This window comes from Schistocerca americana, chromosome 3 (genome assembly GCF_021461395.2).
Source record: "Schistocerca americana isolate TAMUIC-IGC-003095 chromosome 3, iqSchAmer2.1, whole genome shotgun sequence".
Classification (NCBI taxonomy): domain Eukaryota; kingdom Metazoa; phylum Arthropoda; class Insecta; order Orthoptera; family Acrididae; genus Schistocerca; species Schistocerca americana.
The window spans coordinates 326371276-326385750 of NC_060121.1; the positions used below are offsets into that span (position 1 = coordinate 326371276).

At 36.2% G+C, this 14475-nt stretch overlaps 1 protein-coding gene across 3 annotated transcripts in view; it reads left to right on the top strand.

Moving 5' to 3' along the window:
- The window catches only part of LOC124606911 (ABC transporter G family member 23-like), a 506422-nt gene extending 492350 nt beyond the window's left edge, over positions 1–14072 (top strand). For all 3 annotated transcript variants that reach the window (XM_047139013.1, XM_047139016.1, XM_047139015.1), the window contains exon 19: positions 12033–14072. In XM_047139013.1, the coding sequence (XP_046994969.1) occupies positions 12033–12259 (227 nt within the window). In that variant the 3' untranslated portion in view covers positions 12260–14072. The remainder of the gene's footprint in view (positions 1–12032) is intronic.
- Positions 14073–14475: the final 403 nt, after the last annotated feature.

Genomic DNA, 14475 nt, shown 5'->3' on the forward strand with positions numbered 1-14475 from the left:
ACCAACAACACCACTAAGTTTATCCAGAAACAGCATTACATCAGCATTTGGTGGCTATATACTCCAATCACTTTATGCTTTGGTAACTTAAGATCATTACTGTGGAGTACAATACCTGTCATTTCTATTGATCCTTCTTTGGTGTGGTGTTCAAGAAAGGAAATTTTTTTAGCTTCTATGTCCTTATTGACATAAACTGCCACACCACCACCTTTATGGTTTTGCTTACAATAACTATTTGCTAGTATGTAACCTTCTAATCTATAATATATTATTTCACCGCATTTTAGCCCAGGCTCCGTTATTACTAGTAGATGTGGCAAGTGTTCCTCTATGAATATTTATAGAATGTCTAGTTTGTTTCTGAGATATTGCACATTTAAGTGCATTAACTTTAAGGGTCTTATCACTTCTTGTTTATTTACCATCTTGCACGAATCAAAATTGTTTGAGTTACACTTTTAACAATTTTTTTCATACACTGGTTTTTTAGAACTGACCTGCAATGACTGATCACTTATTTCACAGCTTGGCTTTCCTTTGCATGAACATGACTCAGTCATATCCGAAATACATCCCTGAAAACTATTATTATGGTTCTTTATTCTAAAAAAAGTCCCGTGGTTGTAGCCCAGAGCAATTGGAGCTTTCTCCACACTATCTTTCTCGAATAGTTTGCTTTTGTGGGAAACTAGCTTGGCCTTCCGTTTCCTGTTCAAGCAGAATCCGTGTTTTGTGTGTTCATCATGACTCAATTTCATCAATTTCTTTATTCCATGTGATCTGATGGTACACAGTGTGTTGCAGATATCGGAAAATGTCATTTAACATTGTTAACATGTATTAATGTAAGCCTATAGTATTCTAATGTATTATATTGCTCAATGTTTTCAATTTAGCACAAACAGCAAGATTACTGTTCTAAGTATTCATTTACAGAGTAAAAACAGTGACACAACAAATATGACTTCACGGCTTTGCTAAATTTTATGTTGTCTTCGATGGACTTAATACTAGTGGGAAGATTGTTGAATAGTTGGAGGCCCATGTGGAAAACTCCCTTTTTACACAGTTGAGTGTTTGTACATATAACATGCAGGTTTGCGTTTTTCCTGGTGTTGTGTTTATGTATTTCATTATTTTTTACGACTCTGGGGTCAGTTGGCACTATATGTTTTCTGAAGAATTTTAGAGTCTCAAGAATGTAGAGGCAAGGCAGTGTAAGGATTTCTAACTTTCTGAAGATGGGTTTGCAGGAGTCTCTGGGTTTGCTCCCATTAATAATCCTTAATGCTCTCTTCTGGATTCTGAATGTGCTCAGAGCAGTTGGAGCATTTCCCCAGAATATTACACCATATTTTAGGTGGGCTTGTATATAAACGTAGTATGCACTGGTTAATGTTTTCAGGCTAGCACATGTTTTCAGTACACTCAATGCGTAACAGCCAGTACAAATCCTGGCATTTACCCTTCCTGTATGTGTATTCCGTTTCAGGTTATCTTGAACCCACAGACCTAGGAATTTGAAAACAGTGTCGGTATCTATTGACTGGTTATTTATAGTGACAGATGGCTGAGAGGAATTTGCATTTTGTGTTGTGTGGAAGTTCATGGAAGCTGTCTTTTTGGTGTTGATAGTTAATCTGTTGATTTTTGCCCAGTTGCTGAGTTGATCAGTAGCCACATTCACAGCTTTTTGCACCACCTCTGTATTCTCCCCTTTGAGGAGTACAGTTGTGTCATCAGCAAATATTATTGTTTTGTGTGCATCAACATTCAGGCTCAAGTCATTAATATACAGGAGGAAAAGTAGGGGTCCCAATACTGAGCCCTGTGGAACACCTTGCTTTACAGTTTTATTACTTGATAGTATTTCGGTTATTGAGTTGCTTTGTCTATTAGTATATTTCATGCTGATTCTCTGTATCTGATTGGTTAGGAATGTAGCAATCCAGTTGTTTGCAGTTCCTCTGATACCGTAGTGTTTTAATTTTTCCAGTAATATTTTGTGGTCAACAGTGTCAAAAACCTTTGACAGATCCAGAAATATGCCTGTTATGGGTTGTTTTCTATCTAACAGATCTAAAAGCGTATTTATGCAATCATATACTGCAGTTTCTGTAGATTTGTTGCTTCTGAACCCATGTTGAGCTAAACTTAGTAAATCTTTTTTTTCAATGAAGTCAATCATTTTTTTGGACATTATTTTTTCAAAAACTTTAGAAAAGCAGGATGAGATTGAGATAGGCCTGTAGTTATTCATATCTTTATTATTACCTTTTTTGAAGACAGGAATTACTTTAGAAAGTTTCAGAGCTTCAGGGAAGATACCTGCCTGGAAAGAACAGTCACAGAGGTGAGTTAATGGTTCAGCAATTGTGTGTTCACAATTTTTGATTACAGCTGCTGGGATACCATCAATTCCAGTTGAATATGAATTTTTTAACTCTCTGAGGGCTTTTTCAACATCATTTTCAGTGACTTTGGTAATGAAAATTGACTCTGCACATGTGTGATATTTTTGGTTTGCTGGTTGGTAATTTGTGTTAGGATTATTTTGGACCAGTTTTTCAGCTATGCTTGTAAAGAAATTGTTGAATGAGTTCACCACAACTTTGAGATTAGATATAGATTCATTGTGGAGTTTGATTTCTATGTTCGTATGTGAAGCTTTCATTTCCCCTCTTTCCCTTTTTATGATATTCCACATTGCTTTTACTTTATTGCTGGATTTGTCAATGTACTCATCATTCTGCATCCTTTTTGCTTGTCTTATCACTCTTCTTAGGATACATGTGTAGTTTTTATAGTATTCTGTTAGTTGAGGGGGAGTCACTACTTTGTTTACATAACATGTGGAGTATTCTTTTATGTTTGCAAGAGATTTTTATAGCTGGTGTAATCCAACTCTTGTTTCTATTATTATTTATTCTTACTGGTTTTTGCGGAAAGGCCTCTTCAAAGTGGTGGATCATTTTGTCAAGAAATATGTTGAATTTCGTCTTGACATCATTGACTGTGTACATCTCTGTCCACTTTTCTTTACTAAGGAGGGCATTTAGCTTGTTCAAGTTCTCTTGGGTGAAAAACCTTCGTAAAGTTTTAGGTGGGACTGGGTTTGAGGTATCTTTGCTAACATCGACCTTTAGAATGACAGTTTGGTGGTCACTGAATCCTGCATTGTATACTTCTAGAGTTGGGTTAAGTTTATTTCTATTTGCAAAAATTTGATCTAGAGCTGTCTTGGATGTGGGTGTTATTCTAGTGGGCTCGTTTACAAGTCCATGCAGATTATAAGTTTTTGCAATGTTAATCAAAGTTTCCCTGTTTCTGTTGTGGGTGAGAAAGTCTATATTAAAGTCACCACATATAATCACCTCCTGTTTCCACTGACTTATTTTGGATAGAAACAAGTCCATTTGTAACAGAAAATCATTAATACTACTGGAGGGGGGACGGTAGATTGTAGCTACAATTAGACTTAGATCTGTAAGCTTTATGGCTGCACATTCAAAGATCTTATCTGTTCCTATTTCCTTTAGGGTAGGAAGTGGGCTATATTCAATGTGATGTTTGATGAAGATGGCAACCCCACCATGTCCATCATTTGATCTGGAGTAGTGTTCACACAATTTGAAGTTGGGTAGTGAGATTAGCTTAACCACATCAGTGCAGAGCCAGTGCTCTGCTAGGCATACTACTGAGATATCACTGAGTTCACTGGTCAGCAAAATGCTTAAGTCATCAGTTTTGTTGCTCAAAGATTGGACATTGTGATAATAGATTTTCAGGTCTGAGTGGGGTTTACTCAGGGGGCTCGAAGTCATATTTACTGTGTCACTGACCTTTAGTTTAAATTGTGGTGTATTCCAGGTATGTTGACTTCTGAGCAGTTGTGCAGGTTCTGTTGGTCGTCCTTGGCAGCCATCTCATCTTCCAGGTGGGCCTGAAAAGTATCCACATGCACTTCACACTGTTGAGGCATCACATTGACGTTTTGGAGGGATGTCTCGATAATGTTCACCATCACATTATTGATCCTTTCAGGTTGCTGACCTTTTTGAGGGGTCAGGGGGTTTGTGTTTCGTCTCTGTGACTTCGTGACCCATTTGTCTAGTGTAGTTTGCACAGTATGGCCACTATTAATCTTTTTATTTCCCATCTTGTTTATCTTTATCCAATTGCTTACTAGCATCTGTTTATGGTTTCTGACTTTTGGTTTCTTATTGTCACCCATAGTTGTCAGGAAGGCCAGTCTATTGCAGATAATCTCCTTGCCACATTTGTTTAGGTGTAAGCCATGTGTTGTGAAGTGGTTTCTGGCTAGTCTCTCTATTTCAAAGTTCACAGCAATTCTTTTTTTGTACGCGTCTTTAGCTAAATTCAGAGCCTGAATCAGGTGGAGGTTTGCAGTATTAATTTTACTATTTAAATTTTGAACATCATATCTCCTGGGTATAGGATGGATAATGATATTCATTTTGTGACTTAGAGCGACTATTGGTTCCAATGGTTCTACCACATGCTTCAACATTAGATCGAGAGGTTTGTCTATGTCGTTAGAACCCCCTATTAAAATCAAAGTATCACGTGTACCGAAGCTTCTTCTCAAATATTCTGCGTTTTTTATCACTTCTTTTAGTGGGGCGCCAGGTTTTACTATGCTTTTTACCTGGTATGAGGGCCCTAGTTTGTCTTGCAGTATTTGAGCACAGTCTCTTCCATGACTGTCACTTAATATTAGTACTTTCATTTTTTCCGAGATTTTCTTGCTATGTAACGTTCTGGAATTTCTTTCGTTTTTGTCCTGCACATATATTGGTGCTTGAGAGATTATGTTCGTCGACGGATTATTCATACACTTTGTGGCGGATTGTTCACTTTGGGTTAATTTTTTGCGTAAGATATTGAGCAAAGTTAGACTGCAAATTGACCTTGCTAGCATCTTGCACCCGGCGGTTATCAGTAGTTACACTTTTAAAATCACTTTCTGGATCCATTTCACGTAGGCGTACCCCCACATTAGCTTTGTTTTCAGTTGCAGTTTGTTTACATTCAGATTTTACAGGGCTACGATCACACGTGGCGCTAGACAACACACGATTTCTGGGCACTGCATTCTGAGCACGATTTACGGCTTGACTATTTCTCGTAGTACGTTGTCCCGTCGAACGCCAATTTTTGTTACCGATATTTACGTTCGGTGTGCGGATAACGAGTTCATTACACTTCACTAATAGTTCATGATACTTCACCAGTAGGCTTTCAAGCTTCAGGTTGAGGTCCATTATTTCTTGTTTCAACGACGTAATTATGTGATCCTGAGTTTTTAGAGTATTGTTTACTTTGGATTCAGCTGCTTGTATGATGCACTGGCGGCATGTCCACTGTTCTTCACTGTTAAAGTATTTCAGGTTAACTTTGACGCATTTTTCGTGATACCAGTAATTAAAGTTAATACACAAAATACCTCGTATAACTCTTTTTGAACATATTTTGCACTTATTACGGTCGAAATTCGTTGGAACTGCGGGATCGGCAATTTGTACACTTTTACCAGGCGCCATCTTACTTAAGTCTATCAAATGTACATGGCTAAATTTATCACACAGTTTCCTTAGCTCAGAATTGTAGTGTCAAATCTCTTTGTGTACACATGACCACAGTGGTAAAACATGTCGTGCTGGCACGTTTGTGATGACAATGTTCATTTGAAATAGTTTTGGTAAAATGTTACGGAAGCATCGCAGGGCTGTCTTGCTTTCATTTTTGTATACGTCATTGCCGCCGCCAATAATCACAACGTGAGCATCTTTGTTCAGTTGAATTGTTTCTGTTGTAATATTCTCCACCACTGCATTTAACATTGCACCAGGCTTGATTTTCATGAAAACTGAATGCTTTGAAGGCATACTTTCGTGAAAACGTTTAGATAGAACTTTTACATGACTGTCGGCATATAGAAGGAGCCCTATGGTGCATCTTAAGGTTCGCAGTTGTTTTTTGGTTCTTTAGCAGGAGTTTTGTGATTACTTTCTGGTTCGCTTATGTCTGTTGTGTTACCACAATCCGCTACTAGTGCTGAGAATTTGTTTGATAATGATATCACTGGGACTGTACTTACACGTAGTTCACGCCACGTTTTCTGCACGAAATGACTATTAACAACGGCGTTGTCTTGAGTTAGGCAATAATTCTGGTCCACTGCTTTATATTTAGTTTCCAGCTCTCGATATTTCCTCATAAGTTCTTGATATTTTGTATTGATTGACACTAAATCCTCTGTTAACACGCTTATTATTTTTTCTTTTGTCTTTAGCGCGTTCGTTATTTCATTTTCCACGGCACTTACGAAGCACTGTCGGCACGTCCAGTCATGTTCGTCTTTTATATATTTCAAATTGACTTTGACACATTTATCGTGGTACCAGTACTTGCAGTCGACACACAGGATACCTCTTTTGACCTTCTTCACCCAAATTTTACAAACCTCACTATCACTTTTTAAAGAAACTGAGACATCACTACATGAAAAATGTTCACTCGACGCCACCTTGAAAACCACATCTTTACTAACAGCCCTTGAGAAACATAGGTAGTATACTGAAGGATATATAGGACAATGTTGTAGTCCCCATTAGACTTAATCAGGATAGTGAGAAGTTCAAAACTGAAAGAAGAGTCAAGCAACAAAATTTCAGAAGTCTTTACATCCTTAACCTGTAACATAAAGAAGAAATTCATGTCAACTGAATGTGTAGTTTTGTAAGTGATGGTTGTGACAAGAATACTAAATTTTTCTCTGGAAACTACTTTGAACAAACATTTGAGAAGCCCATTCATAATTAAAATATACTAGATCTAATCACAATAAATATATTACATTATTTGAAGATGTCCACACTGAAACTAGTATGTATCGGCAACTATGAGGCAGATGTAGCAACAATGATTACCAAAGCACAAATGAAAGCTAAAACAAGAAGAAAGATATAACTGGTCAACACACTATACAAAGCGGCAGTACTGTCATATTTGAAGGAGGAATTTGAAACATTTAACTCTGGTTAGGAGCATGTAAGTAACTACTGCTTATTAAATTTGAAGGGTAGTAGACCAGGTACTGGATAGATATATACTTAGTAAAACAACTTTTGAGGGGAAATATTCTGCATGGTATAAAGTCTCTGTGGAGAAACTTTTAAAGAAACAGCAACTGCTATTCAATAGCTGTAAAACAACACATGGGACTACAAATAGTGAGATTCTATAGGAAATATGTTTGCCTATCATGCAACCAGGGCTTAATTTCGGCTGGAACACGTTCTGGCACCTCCCAGAGACCTTTTTTTTTTTTCTTTAACAATGCAGCACCGGATATTTGAAATAGAAAGAAATGCTAACCATATGTTAAGGTTGTCAGTGACATCAAAGTTAGCATTCAGACACTCATGAGTGAAAGAAGCACTGAAATTGTGGGTAGTAAATCGAAAGTAGAAATGATACATTATGTTTTCAAATGTTACTTTACAAAGTAAGAGTTTGGAGTACTGCCTCGGTTTATTTCTTACACCACTGCAATGAGTGACACTGATAGTGGTATCAGTGGTGTTGAGAAACAGTTGAAATCGCTAAAACTGAACAATACCCCAGTGCCTGATGGAAACCCTGACAGATACTATACAGAATTTGTAACTGAGTTATCTCCTCTCTTAACAGTAATGCTCCATAGATCCCACGAACAGAAAAAAGTGTCCCATGGCGGGAAAAAGCACAGATCACATCTGTCTAGAGAAGTCTGGAGGAGGCCATTACCCAGCAGTAGATGTTAAATGGATAAGCAATCTAAGAGTAGTTCCTGCAGTTATCAGTGTGAGCAGATTAACACTACGCATAATTTATTGTTGGTATGCTTTATAGATGTACCCTGCATTGGCTGATGTAGATTGCTAATGAATAACTTGATTCATCCACATGAGTGAAGGCTCTCCTTCATTATGGGATACATGGATCATTTATTTATTTATTTATTCTTTGCCCATGGACTCCAGCTGAAAATCCAGCTGAGAGTATTGGGTGTGTCATACAATAGCCTTTTAACATCAAACTTGATTTCAAGATATATATATAAATGAAACAAATGATTAAACAGAAATAGTCCATAATCATACAAAGGTTTTACATATTTCACATTAGACGTACACACAAATCAAAAAAACATACAGAAATGATAATTTTTACAGGTACATTTCAGTAATGATATATTTAAACACCATCTTAGTATTCACTCAAACTGTATATACATTTCTCTGTGAGATATAGTTTCAATTATTTTTAAAACATTTTAGATCTGTTTCTTTTTTAATGATTTTGGGGAGTTTATTAAAAAACCTTTTGCCTGCTTCTTCTGGGGCAGTCATAGACAGTTTTAGATTTCTGTTTTCATGTAGTAATTTTCATTTCCTCTTGTACCGTGTTTGTGTACATCTTTATTTAGGAGGTGTTTATCAGTTGACCTTACCACCATTATGCTTTGGTATATATACAGTGACTATACTGTCATAATATTATAGTGTACAAAAGCTTGCCTATAGGTCTGTCTTGGTGGTATTTTTGCAATGCATCTCACTGCCCTTTTCTGAATTGTGAATATTCTTTTTAGGTAGCCAGCTTGTGCATTTCCCCATGTATGAACTGAATAAGACAAATGTGGGAAGACAAGTCCATAATACATTGATCTGAGGACTTTATCATCCACAGTCTTAGCTGTTTTATGTATGATGAAGATCTGTTTGTTTATCTTTTTACACAGTGCATCTATGTGCTCCCCCCATGCCAAATGTTTGTCTGTTATAGTTCCTAGAAAATTTGTGCTGGTTACTTCTTTAATAGTCTTTCCATTTATATTAACATTTATATTATAATTTTCACTATGCTTGGTCTGAAATACTACATTCATTGTTTTAGACTGATTCATAAACAGGTTGTATTGTGTTAAATATTTATTTGCATTTTCAATAGTCAGGAGTGCTTCCTTCTCAAGCTCCTCCTTTGTGTCAGCTGTGCAAATGATTGTTGTGTCATTAGCATACATTATAAGTTTCTGATTTATATAGCTAGGGAAGTCATTTACGTAGAGTATAAATAGTATTGGCCCAAGCACAGATCCTTGCGGCACACCGTGTTTAACTGTTTGTAATTCTGATATGTAGTTTGTTATATTTCCCCCACTAGTATGTCTGATTTCTGTGCATTGTTTCCTATTTGTAATGTGTGATTTAAGTATGTCATAGCATTTTCCTCTAATTCCATACTGATATAATTTCATCATTAATTTTGAGTGGTTCACACAATCAAATGCCTTAGATAGGTCCATAAAAATCCCACAAGTCTTTTGTTGCCTGTCAAGTAAATTAAGAATGTGCTCAATTATATCTGTTGATGCTGTTTTTGTTGACTTCCCTTCTCTGAAACCATGTTGTGATGAATGCAGTATACTGTACTTTGTTATAAAACTTACAATTCTATTCTTTATTATCATTTCATAGATTTTAGCAAATGTTGAGATCAATGATATTGGCCTGTAATTTCCTAATTCATCCCTGTTCCCTTTCTTAAATATTGGCTTCACTTTACTTACTTTCAGTGAATCTGGAAATATAGCTTTTTCTATCGCAGCATTCAGCATGTGTGTCAATGGTTTTAATATACATTCTCTGCATTCCTTTATGAGATGTGATGTAACACCATCCAAGCCAGAAGAGTGTTTAATTTTAAGTTGTTTTATTAGGCTTGACACTTTTGCATCTGTTGTAGGTATGAAAACCATAGTATGATTTGTATGTGGGGGGTTTAACAATTTACTTACTGCATTTGTTTTATTTTGACTTATTAATTCGTCTGCTACAGTAATATAATATCTGTTAAAAGTATTGGCTACTTCTAGAGGGTTTGCGTTGCTTTTCCCACTCATCAGTGGGCAGATGTCCTCTGCCCGATTTGTTACTTTTCCTCTCTCTCGATTAATGAACGACCATAAACCTTTTGAGTAGTTCTTTCCCTTACCTATAGACATCCTGATGAATGATGCTTTAGTTTCTCTGATAAAACTACAGTACTCTTTCTTTTTTATTTTATACAGTGTGTTGTAGGCCTCATTATTTTTTTGTTTGGAGAGGTCATAATACACTCTCAGATTATTTCTGGCATGGATTACTTCTCCAGTCACCCAGCTTTTCTTTTTTTGTTGCTGTTTGACAAGCCTTTTACTAACAGGACATGTAACATCATAATAATAATTGAATAAAGAATAAAACTGGTTCCATTTGGTGTTTGCATCTTTAGCTGCATATATTGTTTCCCAGTTTTCTGCCTCTAACATCTTTTTTAGCAGATTTATGTTATGTGGGTAGTTCTGTCTTCTCATCTCCCATATCTTCTGCACTGAATCACTAGTCTTTATATTTATGTCTATCATGATTGCAAAATGGTCTGCTAATGTGGAGTTTATTACCTGTGTGTCACAATAGCATGTAGGAATATTTGTTATTACATGATCAATAATAGTTTCACTATGCTTTGTTACTCTGGTTGGTTTATATATTTTTATTTTTAGATTGTATATGCACAATAAGTCCAGTAGGGTCTTAGTATTGTTTGTATTTTTACTCGTGTCTATGTTCAGATCTCCTATAATGATCAAATAAGCATATGTTTTTCAGAGTTGTTGGATTATATCTTCCAGCTGTTCAAAGAAGGTTTTAATTATACCATTTGGTGATTGATACAAACCTAATACACAACATAAATTCCCAGCAATTTTAGTTTCCAGTGCTGTAGCTTCAAAGCTCAATTCTATAGCATATTTTGTTATATTTATGGCTTTAGTTGATTTATAGTTAGAAAAAATGGCAACCCCACCACCTTTATAGGAAGTTCTGCAAAAACTGGCTACTTTCACATAATTCTTCAAGTTGTAAATTCCTATGTGATTTTCTTTTAGCCCATGTTCTGTAACTACTAGAATGTTTGGCCTATACTCCTGTAATATTACCTCTAGTTCCTCTGTTTTATTGTTTATGTATTGAACATTTTGGTGAAGTATTATAACAGTTGGCCTTAAATGTAATAGTTCCCCTTCCTGTAATATACTAAGCACTTCACTTGCTCCCTTTGCTTCTGGTACTATGCAGTGATTTTTTTCGGTTTGTGTCATTAAACCTGGATCGTATCTTTGTCTGGTGTTTATATTCCTCTCACTATTGTCACACTGGTATTTAAGATGGACAGTTTTACTTACATCTTTTTCCATGTTCTCTTTCTGCTTACTCGGCACCATAAAAAATCCTCACTTAGTGTAGCAGGTCTCCTAGTTCTCAGGCATCTGTCTTGATTGGAAGCTGCTTCTGCTGTTGATCTCCCAGGCCTCAGGCACCTCTTCTGTGTGGTTGCTGTTGCTGGTAGCTCCTGTGCTCCCCGACTTGGTGACTACCCTTCTTTGTTAGCTGCTGCGGCTAATGACCTTTGTATGTTTTCCTCACATGCATTTTCATTGCCTTGAGGTAGTATTATGGGGTCTGCTGTTCTGGATGCTGTTGCTGATGACGACAGCTCTGCTGATGATTGTGTAATGTGTTAGTGAATGGCAAGGAATGACAGCATATGACTAGCTATATTAACTTATAGGGGATATAAGACTTGTAGAATAGCATTAATATCTTACAAAAATCTACTAAGATTTTAGAGTGGAACCTATGAATATTCATCCACTCATTTAGACTCAGAAGATAATATTAAACTATTAATGCTTCATAAAGAAGCACAGAACTTCCCACGGTCCATCCATGAATGGAGAGTGAAGAAAGCTTAAGTATTAGTATAATAAAAATATGCTCTACAGAGTGCAGTGTTGGTACACTGGAAAATTATTGTAATTTTACTTAATGGTTAGGTTATTGGATGTAATTTATGCATCAATGTAATGTAACTTAGTATTAATTATGTATTAATTTCCTCAATACTTTCACCTGTAGGAGTGCTATGGCCCAAGGAAGCAATGCCAACTGCTTTGCGCTGGTTTAGCATGTGCCTGCCTGGTACACTACCCACAGAGTCTGCACGCTATGTTCTGGAGCGAGGCTGGAGCTTCACGCATCCTGCAGTTCTCTCTGGTTTCCTCATCACCATTGCATGGATCTTTGGCCAATGTGCTTTCTGTGTTGGATTCATGACAATGAAGAGGAAGTTGTATTTGCAGTGAAGTTCTCTCAGTGCCACCAGTTTATGATCTGAATCAGCAGTACTTTCACAGTACTCTTCATCCGGGTCTTATGGTTGTGCTCCTCTCCACAACACCCACTTAAACTGGAGTGGGACTTTGCCAGGCTCTGAGCACTGCACTGTTCTGTATCCTCTGAAGTGTAACATAACTGGTGTGATTGTTACTTTTGATTCATCAGGTTTTTATGACAGATGTGTAAGACTTAAAGCAGTCTGACTCATAGATGTTGCACTTTCTGATGGATTCAATTATGTATTTACATGTTATAAAAGACACCAGAACCATCAGTCTTGACACCTGTGCAATTACTTCAAGAGATTCAGACCAGCACTTAATGTACAGTGAAGCACTTACTGTGATACTCTTTACTTTTTTTGTGAATGGAAGAACAGGTCCCTGTACCAGGTGCCAGTTTGTCTGGGATTTTTGTATAGAAGCATGTGAAAAACTATATTGTTCAAAATGTTGTTAGACATGAAACCCACAATGCCAGTATTAAGCAAGCCACGTGCTATCATTTAATGAAAAAAGTTTATATTACACATTTTTTGTCACAGAAAAGCAGAAACTACTGCAGCATGACATCAAGCTTTCCCTCTATTGCAGATACATACTGTCTAATAGATAAAAACTGTGTACCAAAGTGGGACTCAAACAGGACCCTTGACTCTTGTGACTGACAGTTCTGAAAAAGCTGCTACAGTGTGTTTGAGCTCCATCCACCAAATTGTATTAAGTTGCCAGAAATGTTATTGGAGTGCATTGTATTGTGCTAAGTGCATTTTTAGTGACACATTATTTGTTATGTGTATGCAACATGCACAAAATTTGTTCGCTACTACTGTAATACTGCATCCATATGGTGCTACATGCCCGTGAAATACTAAGTATCCTTAATTCTTAATTCATTTTTTGCCACTCGTTGTCCATTCTGTATCACAAAATGATGCTTTAATGTTTAATCTGCCAAAACAATGCATGGTCCAGTTAGAGCAAGTGTTAAGTTAGAATTACTGCACAATGCATTAGCATAACTTTTGTCACAATATATTTGCAAATGTCGCAGGCGACGTGTGTCCTTTCTGTGTGGCTGTTTGTATGTGTTGGCTGTCTGATTTTTGTGTTCTTGTATGTTCAATATGATATGTTTAAAAAAAATTTTGTTCAGTCAAAAGACTTTATTTATACCCAGAACTTGTGCTTGCTGTTATATTTCACTTCTTTACAAGCTTGCAGAACATAGACAGATGGTAACATTAATAGAAATGTGAATTAAGTGTTTTCTTTGTATATTCAAAAGATGAGAAGTTACTGCCAGAGTAAAAACCATAACTGCATTCTTTTTTTTATGATGCATTTTGCATCTTACATTTTTCAAGTTCTTGAAGGCACTTACACAAGAAATGTCAACTGATACCGCAGTTTTTCATCATTTGAATTTAAGTTTATAATGTTTCAGGCTTTGAGAAAATAATCTATGATTGACAAAATTAAATTACCCTCTTTGCACTGTCAGCATATTTGAAAATTAAAATTCTACAGACATGCAAGCTTTATTGGTGCTCTGATGTGATGAAGTATTCTCAGACTATCACTGCCATTTAAAGTACTACCTGTGGTACTAATATGAGCAGTAAGTTGAAAAGTCTTCATCAGATCAAATTTTAAGTTATTCACAACTTGTTTTTACAAATTACAGATTTGTAAACAGTAGATGAAGTTAAGATGTAACATTTATTTAATATATCAGATGAGTGTCTTATTTATGATCAAATAAATATTTTAAAACAAATGTTATGTTATTACTTATTCAAATAAGAGTCTTACTTCAATTTTTTTACATCAAAAAAATGACAGTAAGTAATGAGAGAAAAGGTATTCATTTCCTTAACTTGTTCTCAGTAGAGTGAAATTTCATTTACTAAAACAAAAACAAACCAAAAACTGAAGTCCTTGAAACAATTCTTGATCATTCCAACAATGCTTACATTCTTCTTGTAGATTAAAAAAAAAATATCTACTGCATCCATGTGTAGATTCAAGAGGGGAGGGAGAGAAGGGGGAAGTGCATGGGGGACAAGTCCCCTCCCCTCTTCCCCCCCCCCGCAACAACAACATTTTACTAAAATCATTTCTATTCTTGCATGCATTAACTTCAGAAGCATAAAAATAGCATGAAAATAGAGTCTTTCAAA